At 43.0% G+C, this 22,782-nt stretch overlaps 1 protein-coding gene across 1 annotated transcript in view; it reads right to left on the bottom strand.

The window, feature by feature from the left end:
• MYO19 (myosin XIX) overlaps positions 1-22,782 on the bottom strand; it is a 1,187,636-nt gene that overhangs the window by 665,025 nt on the left and 499,829 nt on the right. The window contains exon 11 of the mRNA XM_044054569.1: positions 22,543-22,650. Within this exon, the coding sequence (XP_043910504.1) occupies positions 22,543-22,650 (108 nt within the window). The remainder of the gene's footprint in view (positions 1-22,542; positions 22,651-22,782) is intronic.

Raw genomic sequence — 22,782 nt, 5'->3', positions numbered from 1 at the left:
CAGGAGTAGGAGCTCTACGTGGGGGTCTTATATTCTTTGCCCCTCTAAGAAACTGCTTGAACAAAGGATGCGAAAACAAAGGTGGGTCACAATCATAGTGAGCTGAAATTGCTGCAGCATGAATCTTTATGGAAGAGAAGGACAAACCTTTGTCCAATAATTCAGTAAGATATTGAAGAGCCACACTCAAATTAGGCTCTGAAATCTCCAAATTCTTTGCTGTACTCCAAAATAAAAATCTCTTCCATTTTTCTGTACACTCTCCTAGTACTAGGCCTTCTAGCTTCCATAATCACATTTAAAACTTGTTGAGGAAGCTGAGACCTACCGTGCTTCAACACAGAATATGCCAAGCTGTGAGATGAAGAGATTGAAGTTTGACATTGAGCAGATGACCGTCCTTCTGAGATAACAGATGAGGAATCAGAGGTAAAGGCCATGGAGGCTTCTTTACAAGACTCCTTAGAAGTGGGTACCAGTGTTGCCGAGGCCAATCTGGAGCTATCAAAATCATCCTTGGCCTGTCTTGTCTGACCTTTAGTAATACCTTTGAAAGAAGAGGTAGAGGTGGAAAGGCATAGACATGAAGGTTTTTCCAACTGAAAGACAGAGCATCCACTTTCCAAGCTGTGTAATGAAACCCTTTTGTGCAATACTTTGGCAGCTGGTGGTTTAGTGGAGAAGCGAACAGATCTATGTCTGGAGTTCCCCAGGACACTGTCAATTTCTGAAATACATGAAGATCCAGTTTCCACTGTGGGGATCCATGATTTGTCTGCTTAATACATCTGCTAGGGAGTTCTGTGCTCCTGGCAGAAACCTTGCCTGAAGAGTCAGTTGCAGGCTTAACGCAGTCTCCCATAAAATCATTGCTTGCCTGCATAGAGGATAAGAATGTGTTCCCCTTGCTTGTTGATGTACCACATGACAGTTGTGTTGTCTGTCAGAATCAACACCTGCCCTGGAAGAAGTAACTCCTTGAACGCCATCAATGCAAACTGGACTGCTAACATCTCCTTCATATTGATATGTAGATGCTGTAGTCTGGCAGGCCACTTGTCTTGTATCCACTTTCCATTTAGATGAGCTCCCAAGCAGTGTCCGAGGCATCTGTCGTTAAAATCTGACTCGCCTCTGGCCGGGTCACAGAGAGTCCCTTGTTTAGGTGACATTCCTGAGCCCACCACAAGAATTCCTTTTGAAGGCAAGGTATTATTTGAATGACAGTGTCCAAATCTTGGCAGTGCTGTGTCCATACATTTTTGAGATACCATTGCAGCTTCCTCATATGCAGTTTGGCATTGGGAAGCACCAGAATACAAGATGCCATGAACCCTAATGCTTGAAGGACTGTCCTTGCAGTCAGCACGGACTGATGAGATAGTTGATGGAAGTAAAGTGACAGACTCTTTTGTTTGTCCGGGGTTAAAAAGGCCATCTGGGCTGCTGTATTCAGTCTCACACCCAGAAAGCACATGTCTTGAGAGGGTACTAGACTGGACTTTATTTCGCTCACAGAATACCTAGGCATCTTAGCACTGCTATGACATATTCCAGATGCTGTAGAAGGTGTTCCTTTTCTTGAGCCAGAATCAGGCAGTCGTCCAAGTAAGGATAGATTTGAATGCCTTGAAGCCTGAAGTAAGCTATCACTGAGCCAGAACCTTTGTGAATACTCTGGGCAGTAGATAAGCCAAAGGGCAATGCAGAGAACTGATAATGAAAATCTCCAGTTGAAACCTCAGATACTTTCTGCAACTTAGCCTTATAGGCACATGAAGGTAAGCTTCCTTGAGATCCAAAGTTACCATCCAGTGATCTTTGCCCAGCAGAGGTAACAGTTGCTGTAACGTCAACATCTTGAACTTGGGAATGTCCAGATAAGTGTTGAGGATAGATAAATCCAAAATTGGTCTCCACGTGTTCCCCTTCTTTGGCACTAGGAACAGGCGAGAATAAAATCGAAGCCCCTTTCTGATACAGGGACTGGCTGAATGGCCCCTATCTGGAGTAACTGAGAAATTTGCATGTGAGCCTCTTTTCTTTGTGGAGGAGGAACATCTGGCATGCCTCTGAAAGGGGCATTGTGTGGAAATAAAATCTGTAACCGTGATGAATGATATCCAGCACCCATCTGTCTTGAGTGATTAAATCCCAATTTTCTTTGAAAAGAGACAATCTTCCTCCCAAAGGAGCTGCCAGACGAGTCCACTGGCAGCTGAAAAGGCAGGTCATTGGTTCTGCTTTACGAAAGGACTGACCCCTGCCTTCACCAGAAGTCTGAGCAGGTGAACTGTCTGATCGAGGCCTAAACGAACCTTGAGCCCTGCCCCTACCACGCCTAGACCTACCCTAGACTGGGAACCATAAGCAGGATATGTCCACCCCTTAGCAGGCCAATTTCTACTAAACTGGAGGCTGTACCTGCAAAATCTTCAACAGTCTGCATAGACTTAGCTTTGTCCTCCATTTTCTTTAAAACTGCTTCCACAGGCGGTCCAAACAACACATCAGACTGTAAAGGAGCATCTAAAATCCTTGTTTTAACATGCTCAGCTAAATTCTGATCCTTCAACCAGGCATGTCATGAAGAACAGAACTAGTAGCAGCCACCCTCGAGGAGGCCTGAACAGCATCAAACCACACTGCAAAGAATGCTTACCCACTTGTTCAGACACATGAACCAAATCCAGCAATTCTTTACACTCAATACCTTCCGCCAAAGCATCCACCTTAGATTTCAATTGTGAAAGGAGATAATTCTGATATTTCAGCATATGAAACTGACAATTCAACGCCCTCATGGCCAAAGTGGAAGAAGTATATACTTTCTTACCCCACCTATCCAAAGCCCTTGCCTCTTTATCAGAGGGTACAGGATTTTTAACCACAGAAGCTTTAACACCTTTAGGCCCTGAGAAACAGTTTCTGGGTCCGCTCTGGGACTCTTAAACAAATACTTATGAGCTTCGGGCACCCTATAATACCTATCAGGCTTAACAGGAGCAGGAGGCAAGGAGTCAGGGTTCAGAGAAGCCTCTGCAAAAACATCCTCCACCACATTCAACACAGGAGGAATAGCTAAGGGCCTATGCTGAGGCAAAAACAAGAATTCCCTAAGCCTTTTTCTAGAGTCAGAGTAATCTTGGCCTTCCCATTTAAAGTGCTCCCTCATGGAGTGAAGAGTCTCTGAAAATGAAAAATCCTCAGGAGGAGAAGCCAAGGGGTGTAACCCTCAGATCAAGTTTGCCAGAGAAGGAAATAGAAAGTTTCTATAACCTAGTAACCCTTATCACTTTACAATGTTGATGACTGAACAAAGGTATACACAGGCTCGTAACTAGCAAACCATAGGTCCGGGGGAAGGAGGGTCGGTTGCAGATAAATGAAGTTACCTACTCAGATGGAATGTTATGGTGAGTACATAACTTCTTTATCTGAAGTAGTTAACTTCATTTGGTCTACAACCTGTGGGACAGAGTCCCAGCTAACAGCAACTTGGGAGGCCCTTATGGAAGGATATTCCGGAGCACTTCAGATACGAGATCCAGTTTATAGTGTGAAATGAAGGTATGTGAAGAAGCCCAAGTTGCTGCTGCACAAATGTCATCTAACGAGACCCTTGACCAAAATGCCGCAGAGGTAGCCATAGATAGTGTAGAGTGGGCTCTCAGGGGCTCAGGACGACCAGAACTTTTGTAGGCGAGGAGAACAAATTGGGAGATCCACCTGCTAATGTAACTTCAGTGACTGGCTTCCCAAAACGTGATTTTGCAAAGGACAAAAAGTTGATCAGATTTTCTGATATCTGCTGTTCTGTTCAGTTAGAAAAGTTGTCTGTGAACATCTAAACAATGGAGTCTGTACTCTCCTTTATTCTGAAAATTTGGAAAGACCACCGGTAGATTGATAGACTGATATTGGCCTCTGAGGATACTTTGGGCAGGAAGGAGGGATTGGTCCTGAGGAAGACCCTGTCCTTGTGAAAAATGATGTATGGAGGTTTACAGCACAGAGCATGAAGCTCCGAAATTCTCCTGGCAGAAATAATGGCAATCAAGAAGATTGTCTTCCAAGATGCATACTTTAATTCCACTGTGGCCGCCAGTTCAAATGGAGGCCCAGTTAAAGCTTGAAGAACTATGGTAAGATCCCATGGAGGTACTGTATCTCTGATCGGTGCAGTAACAAGAAGGCTCCTTTCATGAATGATTTACAGATCCTGGATGAAGCCAGGGGTCCTGAATTGTTACCCATGTGATAGTGGGAGATAGCTGCCAGTTGGACTTTAATAGTGGACGCACTAGCTCCCTGCTGAAAAATATGTGAAAGAAAGTCAAGGACTGTTGGGATGGGGGCCGTGAAAGGATCTAGATTCATCATCTCTGCCCAGAGGGAAAACAGTTTCCATTTACTCTTGTAGATCTTTCTGGTGGATGGTTTGTGCGCGGCCAATAGGATGGCCTTAACAGAGAAGGATAATCCAGGAGTCCTAGCCATTAGGGGAACTGGATCAACAAGCTGAGCTTGAGATGACCCAGGTCGGGGTCTTGAGCCCCAGTGGATGGGAAATCAAATCCAGACTGGGATCTAGGATCCAGGAGGATGTACTAGATGAGACCGTAAGTAAGGGAACCAGGTTTGGCGAGGCCAGAATGGGGCTACGAGGATTACTCTGCTCCCCAACAGACGAGCTTTCCGTAGGAACTTTTGTTATCAAGGGAAGAGGGGATAAGCATACAGAAGACCGGATGGCCAAGCATGAACTACAGCATCTCTGGGGGCTTCCCCTGGTGGGAATCAGGCGAAAAACTCGCTGCACTTTGTGTTTGAACGCAAGACGAAGAGATCGCAGCAAGGCTGTCCCCAGGTGAGGAATATCTGGTTCATGACTGTTGGGTTCAGAGTCCACTCGTAAGGTGAGAGAATTGTTCAACTCAACCTGTCTGCCAAGATGTTTGACCGACCCGGAATATGCGCTGCTATGAGAAAGCAGTTGGTGGAGATCACCCATTCCCACACTCTCATGGCCTCCCTGCAAAGAGGATAGGATCTGGTTCCCCCCTGTTTATGTACCAGACTACAGACATGTTGTCCGATTGAATTGCAATCATACCCGGAGGAAGAAGGTGATGGAGAGCCTGCAACGCTAAAAGCACCGCCCTCATCTCCAGTATACTGATATGCAGTGAGGTCTCTGTGGGAGTCCACGTGCCTTGGACGGATATGCCCCTGTAATGCCCCCCCCCCCCAGGGGAGATGCGTCCGTGGTCACCGTGACTTCTGGGGGAGGTAGGACGAAAGGACGTCCTTCCCGAAGGTCTTTGAAATGAAGCCACCAGAGAAGCGACTCCTTGCACACCCTGCTGAGAGGAATAGGGGTAGATAGGGGTTGAAAAAGAATAGACCATTGCACTTGGAGTCCATTGAAGGATTCTCATTTTCAGATGGGCAAACGGGGATAGAGTGATGGCAGCCACCATGGATCCCAGGGCCCTCAGGACCAATACGGCAGGTGGCGCAGGAGACTGTAAGAGGTCCAAGATTTGGAGGCAAAGATTGCGTAGCCTGTCGGTTGTCAAGAAAATTCTGGATTGTGTCGTGTCTATCCTGGCCCCTATGAAATCCAAAATTTGAGTGGGTTGCAGAGATGATTTCCTGAGGTTGATTGAGATCCCTAGTTGGTGAGCTAGTTGTAACAGGTAATCTCTGTTTGAGCAAAGTTGATGCCTGGTGGGGGTGGTAAGGAGCCAGTCGTCCAGGTACAGAAAGACCTGTATGCCCTGAAGTCTCAGGTGGGCTGCTATTACTGCCATGACCCTGGTAAACACCCTGGGGGCTGTGGTGAGAGCAAAGGGTAGGACCCTGAACTGGTAATGACTGGTTCCTAGCCGAAAGCAGAGAAACCTCCTGGATCATCTGTCCATAAGAATGTGGTAGTACGCGTCTTGGAGGTCTATCGAGCACATCCAGTCGTTCTCCTGTAACAGTGGGAGAATGGACTGAATAGTGACCATCCAGAATTTCTCTTTGGCTACTGACAGGTTCAGAGTTGATAGGTCGAGTATGGGTCTTAGGTCCCCCGTCTTTTTTGGCACCAAAAAAAAACCTGGAGTAAAACCCTAATCCGGACTGCTCTGGGGGTACGGGCTGGATTGCTCTTTTTCTTAGCAGCCCTTGAATTTCTACAGCTGCTGCATCCCTCTGACCGGGTGGGACATCGGGGATTCCTCTTGATCGAGGAGGGTAGGTTAAGAAGGGGATTGAATATCCTCTGGATACAATTCAGAACACCCAGTGATCTGTGGTGATGGACTCCCATTTGGCTAGGTGTTCCGAGAAGTGCCCCCCGACTGCCTCCAGAGAAGAGCAGTCGGGCAATCCCTCAGGACTGCTGCACGGGTTGGTCCGAGAAAGTTTCTCTCGATCCAAAGTTCTTTGGGCCCCCTCTGCCTCTGGGCTGGCATCCACCTTGTCCTCCTCTGCCTCTGAAGGACGAGGTCTCCGGAGCGCAACAGGATTGTTGAGTCTTTCGGAACTACATCTTCTGTCCCTTTTGGTTCCTGGAATAGGACCTCTGGGGAGCAGATAAGCGAATCCCGATGGCAGACGTCTTCCCGTCTTTCTCGCTCTGGAGAAGCGTGTCGTGGACGGTCTTGCCAAAGAGCGTTGAACCGTCATAAGGGGCGTTTGCGAAGGATGCCTTAAAGGGTTCCGCAAAGTCGCAAAGACAGAGCCAGGCCTGTCTTCGTAAGACGACGCCCGTTCCGCTAGCCGCATGGATGTGTTTGTGATCGACTTGAGAGTGGCCATTCGGGCTGAGAACGTACACTTGTCCTCGGCCGACATGGACTCTGGGGGTGATCCAGCGTACTCCTTAATCAGGTCCCACTGGAGTCGAATAACATGTGCCATGTAATTAAGAGACCTTACCGAGAAGGTAGATGAAGAGATCTGCTTTCCCAAACGGTCCATCATCCGAGAATCCTTATCTGAAGGATGCACCCAGGAACTCTCCTGTGCTTGTTCCTTCTTGGTGGCCGCCGCCACCACCATGGCATCCACAGGGGGACCCTTACTCCAACATGCCTTGTCCAAGGGGGGGCTGAGAATTTTGTTGGGACGTTTGGGGATCGGCTCCACAGTGTCCAGCTCCTTCCATGCCCTGGTAGTAAGATCTACCAGGGGGTCAGGGGGGGGGATACCCAAGAGGTAGATGGGCCTGCGTCAAACGCCTCCAGAAACACAGACTCGTCAGAGGAAGGCTTTTGGGCAGACCACCCTCCTCTGATGCGTAACACTTCCATGAAGTCTCCAAAGGAGACGTCTTCGGGGGATGATCTTGGGGAACCTTCCCCTTCCTCCAGGTCCGTGTCCTCTGTGAGGGACTCAGGTGAGTCCAAGTGCCTCCTCTTGCACTTCCGCTTGTGAGGCACCTCCTCGGGGGGGGGGCTGTCCGAAGAGGCTTCACCAACGATATCCTGTTCCTCCAAGGGACCATCTGGGACGTAAGCGCAGGCTGTCCCTGGGGTTGGATGATGGAGGATAGGCTCAACTGCATGGGAGCGACGGGCTGGTCCGGAGCAAGAACCGGGGGACCGGGGGTCTCGAGTCCCTCAAGAGGACCCTCTCCACTACATCAAATGCAGACGGTGAACTGCTCTCCCTTGGAACCGAGAGCAGTTTCCTCGGCTCCGACGTATGGATCGGTGCCGGAGGTGACCCGATCAGATCCGAAAGGGTAGTGTGACCCGACCTGGATGGAGCTGAAGTTCCACTAGCCCCTCCGGATCTGACAAGAATCCTGGATCTGATAGACCCGAGTGCATGGTCAGTGCCGAAGACAAACGCTGTTGGCACCGGCCCCAATCCGGCTTCGAAAGCTCCGAGACCCAAAAGCGGGTCGGAGAAGGAGCAATAGGGGCAAAAAAGGGTGTCGAGCTCCCCCCCGGAGGGGGGGGGGGGAGGCAAGAGCACTCCCAACTGCATGTGAGCCTGCAAAAATCGACGCATCATCCGATCCATGTCTGCATCCGACAAACTCCTAGTAGACCTACTAGAGGCCACCGAAGGCGGCCGGGAAAGTCGCCTTGATGACCTAGAAGATGACAGTCTCCTCCTCTGGCTCCGGGGAGAAACGAGGGGAGTGGAGCCGAGAGGGGGTAGACTCTGAGACCTTCAAGTGAGAAGCAGCAACTTTAGGTGGCGGAGCCGAAGGAGTCGACTCCGACCGTCTTTTATGGTTCCGGTGTTTCTCTCTTTCTCTCTCCTTGTCTCTCCTATCCTTTTTTCTGCCCTCCCTTTCCTCCTGGGCCAAAGAGTGAGGGTGAGTCCTGGCCAGGGGATCGAGAGTGGCAGGTGGGATAGCCGTGGCAACGGCTGGCACCACAGCAGAAGCCAAAGAAGATTCTGGTGGCAGAAGGCCCGCCAAAATCAGCTTGGCCTTTCTGTCTTTTAATGCTCTGGGATTAAAGGCTGCACAAATAGTGCAGCCTGTGGAAAGGTGTTCCACACCCAGGCATAACGCACACCGAGTGTGGCCATCCGCTGGGGACAGCTTATGACCACACTCGGTGCATTTAGAAAAAATGGCCTTAGGGCCTTCGGCCATTGTAAAGGAAAAAAGAAGCAGCACACGCCTTCACACACTCTAGTGGGGGAGGGGAAACTAGCTGACTAAACAATTAAACTACAGCTAAAGAAACAGGAACCGCTATGATAAATTACCCGAGGTTCACACACACACACACACAAAGGAAAATATAGTGAGAAAAAAAAATAATTCTATTATTAAACTACTCACAAACCAACTCAGAGCTCGTTCTGAGAAGTTATCTTAAGCCATGGCAAATGAGATCTGAGGGTTACAAGGAGGTAGCAGGGTACTATGGGTAAGGGGGGAGTAGCTTGGAGCTCGGATCTGTAAGCTTGGAAAGCTGCCGGCTCGGATCAGATACCCACAGGTTGTAGACCAAATGAAGTTAACTACTTCAGATTGTATTTTTTATGTGTTTAATTGTGTAAGTTTATTGAGGTATAGGAGAAAACGTGAATGTGAATCATTTTATTAAGAATAAATGTTATTTAAAAATGTTATTTGGGAATTTCACCCTGTGTTGGGTTAATGTACTTAATTATGATATAATGTGTAAGTGTGTATATGTGGGGGGCACATATTTAGATTCTAAGCTGCATAATATTCAAAGGAAAGCATATAATTGTTTAATTGATTTAATTGTTTAATTAAATGAAGATGAATTAATGCTGAGACGGAATATAAATAGCTGCTTGGATCTTATGAAGGTATTCCATTGAAGGCCTGTGTGGCCGAGGTACCAGAATGTATTGAATAAACAAAGAAAATTGGCAGCTACAGCAGTGCTCTGTTTTTTGTTTGGGTCACGGATGAATCTGACTGAAGAGTATCAGTAGGTGTAGCCTGCTTGGACTACAGCAAGGATTTTCACTTAGTCACATACATGAGGGCGATAGAAAAAAACTGAACAACTTCAGTGTAGGACCAAGACTGAGGAAACAAGACAGCTTCATGGTTGAATGGTAGGACACGGAGGGCTGTAGTGAGGACAGTGTCAGAAATTAGAAAATGGCAGCAGAAGACCAGAGTTCTGTCGAGTAAAGTACTTCTCTGTCTCAAACATATCCAAGGGGAAATGGAACTGACCAAGCTCATTGCTGGTAGCACAATGACAGGTGCAGCAGGGAAGGACTGTGGGGGAGGGGGACTACTAATGGAGTTTGAAAGGCTAAAAAGGGAAGAGGAAAGGTGACAGTTAATACTCAATGCAAAAAAACTGCCAAGGAAAGGTGACAGTTAACATTCAATGCAAAAAACTACCAAGTACTGCACTTAAGTCATAATGATCTCAGTGTGAGGTATCAGATGTGAGGACTAGAAATTATGGCAACAGAGAAGGAAAAGATCTGAGAGTGCTGATCATATCTGGACTGGACACCCAGAATAGTTTTAGGGCAGTAGCAGCATCAAAACAATGTCAGGGTTCATTAACATGGGAACAGAGTCCAGAAACATGGGAACAGAGTCCAGAAACAAAGAGGTAGTGCTTACTGTCAACAAGCTCAGACCACACCCAAAGTACCAGATGCAGTCCTGAAGAACACATCAGGAAAAGAATGTCAGACTCCTGGAAGGAATGTACAAGTTATCAGAAAGATTCATCTTTAGGACCACAAGGATGCAAACTAAAGGCTAAGAGGAGCTAGAGTTCTTCTCACTTGAGACTACAGAGATAAAAGGCATGCCATACTGGCACACTGCATCATGCAAGTTAATACAAAGCAGAGTGGAGGGTCTAACTACTCCCCTGATATCTACAAATGCTTTTTCAAAGCGGTGGTTGTATATCTATGCAATGGACTACCAGAATGGGTGGTGAGGGAATCCACAAAGGCATTCAACAGGGCATTAGACAGATAAAGGGGTAAGGCATGCATTGTGGAAAATAAAAATTTAGATACATCAAAACATACAGACTAGATAGGCTTATTGTCCCTTTGTCATTAAGCAAACATAATGCAAAGATGTTTAGCCAACCTATGCTTGGCCAAACTTTTGCCAGTCAAAACCTTGACATAATGTAGCTGAAACCTGCATTACGCTGGTAAAATATAACCAAGGCTACAATCAAGCACATTCCTGAAATTCAAGAAAACACAAAGATCCAAAAACTGAAGACAAAGGGAATATTTCTTACTCCAGAAGGAGTCTTTCCCACTTGGTCTTGTACGCATTTCGAATGAAAGACTTCCCAATAGACTCAAAGAACACTATGGGGATTAGCTGACACACAAGACCTACTACAACATACACATTTGAGGCAAAGCAATGTTACAAATTCAGTAGCATAGAGGCACAAAGCTAAAACTGCTTCCCAAATGGCCTTAGATTGGCTAGTGATTTAGAAACTGGAACTGCCAACAAGAGAAGGAGTTGGCAAATAATGAAGAAAGAAGAAAAATACGCCAAACCGGTGTCTGCCAACCACCACAAATCACCAACCAACCAAAAACTGGAACTGGAAGTGAAGCCACAAAATTGTTTGAAAGTAGAAAGCAAAACAAATGAATGAACAAACAAGAAGGACATAAAATAATTTACGGCATTCAGTCAGGCAGTGGAGGAGACACATCTGATGAAGTCCAGTAGTGACGAAAACGCTGAGTGAGAAGGCGTTCATTGTGTATTTTTTTGCGTGGCTTACTGTGTCTTACTGTGGATTAAAACGTTTAAAACCAATTTTGGAAGAGGTTCTTTTGCTTCACTTCCAGTTTTTGGTTAGTTGGCAAATAATGCCAACTTGCCTACCAAGGGAGAGGGTGTTTGTGGAATCTGTCCCACTGCAATGCTAGCACTAAATGGAAAAAGAGCTACATGGTATGCCATGGGTCAGAGGAAACACCTTTTCCAAACTGTGCATGGACTCTAGCCATTTTTGTGTGCCTAGGAGCAACTGCATATGCAGGACAAGGAGTAGTACACCCACACATCTGCAAATGTGCACTTTAGACTTCATAGCTGGGGTTAGCGCAGAAAAAATGAAAATCCTTCATGGTTGCCTAGATGACTGCTACTCCATGAGCAGCTCTCAACCCTGTGATGAAGAATTGAACAGAGTCAAGAAGGGATATATTGATGCCCAGCAGATACAGGAAATAAAGGATAAAAAAATTGGGAAATGTTATATTTAAATGAGATGGAATCAGGCTCTTGGTCACCATATTGGAGTCGAATGAGGTAAGGTCCTTCACATAGGACTTCAACAGGCAGACACTGGGGAGAAGTGAACAGTGATGGTATTAAATTCTGGCCAGCAAACAAGCGGACCTCCAGAACACACTGCTTCTGTAAAATGGTCTGAATACTGCTTTTTTTGGAGCTTATAGTATATGGGCTGGCAAACTTTCACTACTTTTGTTCAGAGGGAAAAATCACATTTCACCCCAGTTTCTTTTTTTTTTTTCTTTTTACTCCCAGATAATTTTTATTTTAAACATATAACATAGAGAATACTCATTTACATTTTAAATAACAAATCAGTTAGTTATCTATATACAATATTTGCATATTGCCTGACAGATAATAAAATACATACATATATGTGTATATATATATATATATATATACATACATATATATATATATATATATATATATATATATATATATATATATATATATCATCAGGAACAGACTGATTCCAATTGCAAGGTGTCAATGACAAAACTTTGATTAACTAATGGCTTAGAATACATTTAGTTTTTATGACTAAGGATATTAAAGAAAATTGGAATATTTGTCATGACTAAAGCTGTAATTTTATTGAATATAAATGAAAGTCCTCTTAGGAATAAAACTAACCTATATCTATGACAGACAATGCTAGCAATAGCTAGTAAATGCATAACTAGGAAATGGAATACAGCGCCCACCATGGAGGACTTCTTATGCTTACTGAAGACTGCATTAGGGGTAACTGGCTAGGCTTCAAATGGCCCAAAATGGCAGTTAGCCTAGTACTAATCTATGAACCTATGAACCTATTAATGGAGAATTCACCTTAATTTCTTAAGGTACTGCCAACTGCTTGATCCCACTAGGGAAGGATTGGACTTCAGAAGACCTCTAAAGCCTGAAAGGGAGAAAGATTGCCAGTCAGTTTGAGAAGGCTGATGTAGAGATGCAAATAAACTCTAATGACTTAAATAGCGTCAACACAAAGGAAACCTCCTCCTTTAAAAATATTTAGTATGATGGAGTGCAATGGGAAGTAGAGTACAAAAGGGAGGCCTGTCATGTCAAGGGTTATGTCCCACTAATCCAAGAAGCAATGAAGATAGTCTGAACAAGATGATCAGAGAAGAAATGAAGGGTATACAACTACTGGCAAGCACGGAGTTAAATGCATAATCCACAAGTGTTCCCTTACAAAGACAGTGAAATGACTGCCATATGCCACAACAAATGTAATCATGTACAAGCTAGCATATCTTTTTGCAATTCCACCCTAAATGCCAAACTGGTGAAATCCTGGAACAGGAGAAAGATGTTGCTGTGGAAATAAATCTAGAATAATGCTTATGAATGAGATATGTGGCACTGGGAACACAAGGTACATTTAATTAATGGCAGCTTCTACTACAAGAAGTCAGACTGGAGCAAAGATGACAGCATGACCCCAGTAAAATGCAGGACACCAGCAACCAGCCATCTAAATAAAGGAGCACTAACAGCCTGTCCCTGCTGCTAACGTCTACCACACTAGTCAGTAACTTTAGCCTTAGGAGTAGAGGAGAGATTACAAGACATCACTATTTGTGCTGAAAACGTAGTCTACTAATGCAAAGAACTAGAATGCTCACAAACACTGTTACATTGACAGGCATCCATCATTTTGACCACCACCATCAATCCAGAAGACGTGAGCAATATCATTAAAGCTTGAAAGCAGAAGGTGCAACATTTCACATAGGTGATATGAAAATAACCCTTTCTGCTTCATATTCAACCACCAATCTAATCTACTGAGAAACAGATGGAAGAAAAATCTTCCCCTAATCTCTACATGGGATGGTTGTTATGCCTTCCTCTTTGTATGAGGGGAAAGGAGTAAGACAGGAGCTCCTCTGACACTGGTCTGTTAGATATCAGTCTGGGGAGGGGGTGTTGCAGCTCTAGGATGCGTACATTTTATATGCTGTTCAGAACCCACTTACTTGACTTGGGGTTGTGTTTTCTTAGGTTAAGGTAACCCAAGTACCTGACCCACTATAGGCACGTCTTGATGGCAGACAGTACTGTTGAGGTGCTAAAGTAAAACAGCCCTAATAAGATAAAAAAGGTGGTTCACAGCCAGTCCAGGTACTATAGCACTTACAGTTTGGTGGGCTGGCTTCACTGCTTGGAAACATCTTTCACACTACAGGACCATGAGGGACTGAAGGAGTCAACCCATTTCTAAACATCTTCAGTCAAGTCCTGGGTGGTCTCTCAAGACCATATCAATTTTGGTGAAGCTCATTGTTGAGGGCTGAGCCCCCAATCCATGCTACTGCTTTTTGCAGGAAAGTACCAAAGGCTGTGCTTCCTGCTGACATCTCTGAAAGCAGACTAAGCTACATGGAAACCTACACAAGCTGTAGTATTAAGAACCTTCTCAACTCTTCTGAGTTGGGAAGATTGCAGAAATTATAAGAGTTGCTCCATAACATAACATTATTTCTAATTAAAGATGTATGTAATATTGCTGCCCATAACCTGGGTTTCACTGCTGTATCTTGTTGAGGTTACTGTGCTTGGTATTTTTTACAAGAACGCCTTAGCGTTGGTTAAACTTGAGGATTTTATCATTGTATATGCAAACAACTGGTTTTCTTAGTTTAGACTGCTGTTGTGATCCAACGTGCACATACTCTGTATATATTTAACTGCTGTTACTCCAGTTTATGATATTTTTACTTGAACGCTTTAGCGTTTGGTTAAACTTAGAGGATTTAATCACTGTGAATGCGAACAACTGATTTTTCTTAGCTCAGATTGCTTTAGTGCTCCAACGCGCACATTCTCTATACATATTTAACTACTGTTCTCCGTCTTATGTCTAAACAAGCTATTTCTCTTTATGCATAAAGTTACTGAACGTTTTTTTTTTCTTTCTTCAATTTGTACATGTGTTGGTGTTACCTAATTACTAGGTGTATTCAAACGAGATTACACCTCCTTGCTCGTGTGATTTAGCAAAGCATCACCTATTTTAAATGTGCTAGCTGGCTTAATGCTTTATGTTTACTGTAGTGCCCGGTATCTTTTAATAAGCGACGCACTGTTTGACTGTTGGGTAATTCTATTTAGACTTTTAGGCTTCTCTACTCAGTGTGTTGTACCTGTAGTACCATCGCCATTTAAACTGCGCCACTAATGCTAAGCTCTCCCACGTGTTTAGTTGGTATCAGTTTGGAGGAGTGTATAGCTGGTATTTTTAGGATTACTACACCATAGGTAAGATACTTACTACAGCAGTCGTCTTGCTGAAGACACTGCTGTTCCACTATTTTTAACTTTTTTCTGTTGTTGGCTGACGCTAAACTGCCAGTGTTCTCCTAACATAGTTTAACTCCCCACTGAGAGTTTAACGCGGACTACTGTATTTCGCGCTTTAGCGCGGAAGTGGTTATCAGGTGTCCTGCTCCTCATATCTCCCTCTTCTAGCGACTCACATTTTATTGCTGGGATGTCCCTTTCTTTTACTCATTTTCCCTGATATTGGTCCACTAGCTTTATTAACTGAACATAGCCTTACTTTTTCCCTAGTGTGGCACTTAAAGTAGCGCTATATCTGCTGTCTGTATTGTACATACCCCCCCTAGATACATATAGTACCTGACCTGCCTTCCATTACTGTCTTTCTGAAGGGAGTTGTATATGTCTTATGACTGTGTAGTGCTTCTTAAATCACAAGAAAGATGACAAATATGCTATCTTGTTTTAATGTCTTCTCTAGTTCTCTGTATTAGATTGTTTATTACTTGTACTTGATTACAACTGTTGGTCATTTTGTTGATGATATGCTATTTAATTGAATACCTGTGCTAACACTGTCTCTCTTTTTGTTTTCTTCTCCTTATTTCTACCTTCTTTTTTCCCCAAAGCTCTAAGCTCTAGCTCTACTCCTGCCCTAAGCTACTCCTAACTTGTGTCTGATGAACTTGGCCTTCCTACAGTGAATGTAACTTGGACTGCATCAACCTACCCTGTCCATTCTAGGAACAGAAAGTATGTTTGGGCTCCAATATTGTTGATGTGTTTGGCTCCCATTGGGTCCCCTAAAAGAGTTTACAGCTGCCAGTTTTCTAGCCTCCAACAGCCAGCTACCTCTCGTTCCTTACCTCCCCCCTTTTTGTACTCACTTCTCTTTCCAGCCACTCTTTTACCTTAATTTTTCCCTTTGCCTCCTCATTTTCCTTTCCCGTCTTTATCCCCTCTCGCTATCCTTTCCACCTGAACTATATAGCAAGATACCCTCCTCTCCCGGCTACTACCTTGCTGCTACTTTGGCTCCTTCTGGCCCTTTTCAGACTATAAAGCTCATCACTGTCCTTTCTTCTTAGTAACCTCCACTCTCTACCCTATTTGCCCAACTATCCACCTTCTTATCTATTCTGACTCCTTATCTGTAACCTGCATTTTCTCAATCTCACCTCTCTTAGTCCTCCTGTCCTCCTGCTGTAGGCTTTACACTACCTCTATATTATTTAACACTGTTTAACTTACTGGTGCTCTCTAGTCTTATCCCTACCCTTTCCTGCTAGACTTTCACCTATCCTATTTCTTACTTACCTGCATTTCTGATGGTCTACTTTCTCATCTCTTCTTCTGTGGTTTCTTCCCGCTCCGTTTGCCCTGCGGGCTCACTCCGCTCCCCTCCCTACCCCCAATTCCCACCCACCCCCAGGGGTCCTAATCTTATAGCTCCCCAGCCACACCCCCTATCCCAACTATCCAATCCTTCTCCTTTAACCCACCCCTCAACACACACCCCCTATACTCTTACCTCTTCCTCTTTGTCTTCTCTACTACCTTTCCTACTATTTTACCCTTTCTCCTCTTTTTCTGTACATCTCTTATCATTCCACTCTCCTCACCAGCCTTACCCCTCTCTATACACTATAGTACACTGTAGTTCTTCCCCCAATCTATAGTATACTGTAGTTCTCCCCCAATCTATAGTATACTGTAGTTCTCCCCCACCTTCCTAACAGGCATACTTCCACCTACATACCTTACCACCTATATCTTTCTCTCTTATTCTCCTTTTCTTTATTTCTGTAAATAATGACTCCCTGCTCTCCAACACTTCTTACTCTATCAGTCCTACTCTTAACCTCCCTATTCTCTACTAACCAACTTACCTTCTTTGAAAACTCACTTACCATCCTGCCTAACTTCCCACAAAAACAGACCTCAATCATATACACCTTCACATCCTACTCCAATGCTAAATCCACCCCTAACTATCTTCTTCCTAAATTTCACAGACTGTCTCACCTCACCTATATCCTACCCTCAGATAAAAAACCTAAACTTCTAACTTTTTTAAAGAGTAACATCATAACCAAGCTAGGTAATCCTACCTTACTAGATGGTGACATACACCCCCAACCCAGGCCCAGCTGACCCCTCCCCTCAATTATACTCTTCTAATCTCAATAATAAATTCCTCATAGGGCACCTTAACATTCAAAGTATAAACAATAAAATACCCCACCTTCATGCCCTCCTAGACACCTATTCTTTTGACATTCTATGCCTCTCAGAAACCTGGCTAAAATCAGGCACTAAAGACTCTGAAATAATACCCCAAGGCTATAATATACTTAGACAAGACCGAACAAAACGTAAAGGTGGCGGGGTAGCAATCCTTTTTAAAAATCAACTTAACATCACTACTCTACCAACTTGTCCAAACCAGGATAGCAAAATAGAAGCCATCACAACTAAACTCCAACTAAATGCTAAAAAAGCCCTTTATATCATATGCATGTATCTACCACCAGGCAACAATATTCCAATATTAGAAGACTTTCTTAGTTGGGTTTCTACCACCTACCCACAGGAAACTATAATCCTAGACGACTTTAACATAGACTGGAACACTATTAATGCTGAAAATCCCTCCTCTCATATTAACCTTCACGGTTTCTCCCAAACGATCACCTCAACTACTAGATTCAATAAGCAGAGCAAAAGAGAAAGCATATTAGACTGGATACTCACAAACAATGTCAACAAAATATATAAAGTAGGTACCATGCCAGACGATGTCAGTGATCACTCCCTAACTTATATTTCTAGAGAAAAGTCAGATTGTGTAAACACCCCAAATATTAGACAAATTCGCTCTACCAAGCATTTTAACATAGACCTTTTTCTAGCTGAACTCAGCACTTGTAACTGGAATTCCTTAAAAACACTTCCTCTTGAGGATGCAGTTTTATTCTTTAATACTACTTTCTTATCCATTCTTGATAGACATGCTCCAGAGCGTTCCATTAGAATGAAGTCAAAAACAGCCCCATGGCTTACCAAAGACACTAAGAAACTCATCCTCGCTAGAAATAAAGTTTGGACCAAATGGAGAAGCCACAGAAATAGCCCAGATTTTCTTCACTACCGCCAGCTTAGAAATCAGGCTAAAAAATCAATAATCTCAGACAAAAAAAAAAATTCTATTGTGAACTTCAGCAAACTCATCTTAACAATTCCAGACAATTTTGGTTATCAGTAAATAGACTCCTCTCCCCAGGTACAGCCAAAACTCCCTCCCCACTAAATGCCAACCCAGACACCCCTCTCCTAACTGCAAATACTTTTAACTCTTTTTTTTCTGAAACTATTCAATCCCTAGCTAGACAAATGAACACCAACTACTACCCCCCAAACAACCCAGCTAACTCTTCTTACAACTTCTCTCTAAAACCTATATCTACTTCTTACATCTACAGACTCATTCACAAACTGAAACCATGTACACCTTCAGCTGATAAGCTCCCTTCGCTTTTCCTCCAAAAAGCAGCCAAAAAAATTGCATACCCTATATCCATACTCATAAACAGAACTATCCAAGAGGGATCCATCCCAGACATCTGGAAAGTCTCCCATATTATTCCACTACATAAAGGTGGCAACTCTATTGACTACTCCAACTTTAGACCAATTGCTCTCCTTTCACCCTTAGCTAAAATTATGGAGAAATGTATTCACCAGCAACTAGTACAATATCTCTCTCTACACAACATTATAGCACACTGTCAGCATGGCTTTAGACCTCATCACAGCACCACCACTGCCCTTCTTTCCTTTATAGATACTATTAACAAAAATCGCAACAATAATCTTCTCTCTTCTGCTCTTTTCATTGATCTCTCAAAAGCATTCGACATGGTCAACCACTCTCTCTTAACTAACATTCTTCAATCTCTTTCATTTGATAACCTAGCTATTAAATGGTTTAGATCATATCTTAGCAACAGACAACAAGCAGTCATATGGGAAAACCATATCTCTTCTCTTTTGCCAATTTCCATCGGAGTTCCTTCAGGGCTCCATTCTTGGTCCTCTTCTCTTCTCCCTCTTCATTAATGATCTTCATTCTGCTATCCCACAAGCAACCTGCATTCAATATGCAGACGATTCGACCCTTATTTGTTCTGCTCCATCCACTACAGAACTGATCTCACTTACCCAAAATATATTTAATACGGTTGAAACATGGTTCTCTGAACGGTTCCTCCTACTTAATGCCAAAAAGACTAAACTTCTCCTTTTTACCCCCACCACTCGGACCCCCCCATTAAACTTCTCCATCTCCTCAAACACTAACACTATCATCTCTCCCGATTTGACAACAAAACTGCTAGAAATAACCATCGACAATAATCTCTCCTTCGATCAACACATTAACAACACCATCAAATTAGTTAACAGAAAAATAGGATCCCTTTATCGAATTAAACCTTTTCTAACCCCATCAACTAGAACCAAGATAGCCCAATCCCATCTCTTATCTACTCTACTATATGCCTCCCCTATTTATACCAACCTTAAGAAAAGCAAACTAACTAAATTAGCAACTTGCTACAATAATATTGCCCGTTTTGCAACTGGTAACCCCTTCAGAACCCATCACTGTCTTAACTTAAAACTTTTAGGCTGGCTTGAATTCCAAAACTACCTGCGAATCCCTCAACTCTCTACTGCCCATAGTATACTACACCAACCTGACAACACCCCAATTCTCTCTCAACGGATAATCCCTTATAACAATCTCAACTCCCTGCGCTCTTCTCACAAACTGATGGCCAAATCTATTAAGTCAAACAACTTTGCTGGTGACTGTCTCTTCACTAATACAGTAGGTAGAATTTGGAATCTTCTACCTAGTGACATAACTCTGACTACATCTTTGCCTCTTTTCAAACAGAAAATTAAACTGTACTTCCAAAACCACTGGCTCTGTTCCTGCAGTACACCTGACTAATTTATCCTATTTCTTACTCTTTTACCCCTCTACTCCTTTCCTCTCTACTCCAACTCCTGTTCTGATTCTACTACTATTAGAACTTTAAGTATTATATATTTTTCTGCAAAAGTGTTGGAATTCAAGAACAGTACATTTCTTCTTTTTTCTTCAGGAAAATTGTTTTATTACTGTTGAATATCTCTCTTGCAGTGTTATTTTCCTTATAAGCTGTATTTCTTAGTAATCTATTTTTATGTAATGTACTAGTAGATAGTGGAGCTTTTCTCCTCGGGCCTCTGCTGAAAATGGACTTGTTATCCAGCCAGACTAGCCCGGTCAACAAATGTAAAATAAATAAATAAAAATAAATAACAGTAAACTGGCATTTGAAAGAGAATGTAACACCAACAAGACCAAAGTGACAAAAAAATAAATCTTGCCAAAGCTATAAATGCCCTTGCACACACTGTGTGAAGGCAAAGTAGCCAGGCCATGGGATCTCTAAAAACTATGAAAGGCTTGGAAAATAAAGGAATCCGCTTCAGAATATTGCACTGTAAAACATTCAGAAGATTCCACACATAATTTGGTAGCCCTCTTAGGTGTAAAAAACATCTGGGTGGCACAAAGTCATCCAATAGATTTTAAAGGTATGATAATGCAAGGTTGCTTGTCTTTCGCCAGTCTTTCATTCAGATATTATAGTACAGCAGAACAGTGATGAGACCACACCAAAGTAGATTTCATTAACTTGGCCAAAGTGCATTTCCAAATGAAGGATCAAGAACAGAGTCAGCAGGAAAGAAAAACTTACAACCCTGTTACTCTCATTAGCCTCAGAGCTAGTTCACCTCAGATTTTGCAAAAGCAGGCAAGTCAGATGGAGAGGGAGAAGGCCTCCTTTGGCCAGCATAAAAGACCAGAGTAGTGAGTAACTTAGGCTGTAAAAATAAGCAGCATCAAATACAATGCCAGTCTAGTGTGTAGCAAAAAAGTTGTACATCAGGGCACACAAGACTTGTACTTAGTCTAGTACTACAACTGGACTAAAATAAAATACTACCACACACTCAGTCAAGCTTCTGCTTCTTAACTCCATTACCTTTATAAAAAAAGAGGCATTTAAGATTTATATCTCAATCAAACTTTAATAAACCAACTACATATGTTTCAAACACAAATAATCAGCATCTTACATTACTGATTTATATTTGAAAGTTTTTGCTACTGTTTTAAGCAATCAAAATAAGTTTTTGTTGCATCAAATTTCTCCTTATCAATCTTTTTTTGCCACAAACAAACCTCAAATCAGACCTCATTAGACTATCATATGTCTTAATGAAGGACATCAGTAGCCCAGCTTTGTTTCCTACAGTGGCTGCTAATGCTGCACATTTTAGATTTCTATTAAGTGCGTTACACAGACATTTTTCCTAGGTCTCTTGCCAAATCTATATGCATTCTTTATTACAATCTTATTTCTACCTATTTAGCACCTCCATATCTATAGCAACACAGTCCGATATCCAGAGTATATAATTTTCCTGGTCTAGAAACAAGTGAGAACACTGCTGAAAATGCACAACCTCCCACCAAACCACTGACTGCTTATCATTTGTTTTACAGTACATTCATGTATCTGATTCAGTTATTCCTAATACAGGAAAAAGAAGCCAAAACAGTCTGCACATAGTCAGAAAATACATTTTCAGAGGTTTTGCCACATGAACATTTACTTATTGTACAGTTTGATGGCTCTTATTGTCATGAAACATTAAAATCTTTGTCTCATGAAAATATATGGATTACTGGGTGGTGAAATTTGTCATCAAGCTATTCTTTCAGAGAGTAGATACCATGACTATCTGCTGCCACCATCTGTCTAGTCAGCATTACACACAGGTAGGACAGCCATTTTGTATAGTTATCTGCCCCCGCCCCCCACAAAAAAGTTGCTTTACAATTCAAAGGCAATACCAATCCTGAGAAACATTTTACTATTTTACATATAAAATGTAAATTATTCAGGAAAACAAAAAGACACTGTAGAGAATGCACATGCTCCACCAACCAATCTCAACTATTGCTGGAATTTATTTATTTTTATCTATCATTTGTTTACTGGGAAAGTCCAACTTAGAAAGAAGCCAATTTTCAGTGGATGCCTGGGGACAAGTGCTCCAGACACATCTTTGAAACGTGGGAGGAAACCGGAGCACCCAGAGTAAACCCACATAAATGCAGGGAGAACATGCAGACTCCGCACAGAAGGCACTCCAGCCGAGAATCGAACCGGGGAACCTCTTGCTGTGAGGTTACCATGCTACCACTGCGCTGTCCAAATTCTCTGTATTATAAAGATTTTACTAATACAGCCTGAACAATTCTGTTTTGACATTATCATTGTAGCATAAGTTATCTACTAAGCACGACTTTACACATTCAAGTGCATTCTGGGAAGCAAATGCTCCTAAACTATGCACCATACCTCGTCCTTCCTTAGTGTCATTGGTTTGCAATCCATGTTGGGTTTGATGCACCTGATATAGTGAGGACTAGTGCCATTTAAAATCTGCATGAGGTTCTCCAAAGAAACCTGTGGGAAGACAGACAACATAGCCAAAGTCAAAAATACACCATCTGTAATAAATGCTGCACACATTCAAAATTATATATAGTTGTAATAAACACTGTACACATTTTAATCAGTAATATCATGTGTCTAGTT

This window comes from Protopterus annectens, chromosome 13.part0 (assembly GCF_019279795.1).
Source record: "Protopterus annectens isolate FY-2018-M chromosome 13.part0, PAN1.0, whole genome shotgun sequence".
NCBI lineage: Eukaryota > Metazoa > Chordata > Ceratodontiformes > Protopteridae > Protopterus > Protopterus annectens.
The sequence above is the reverse complement of the archived record's forward strand: the minus strand, read 5'-3'. Positions and strand labels throughout refer to the sequence as shown.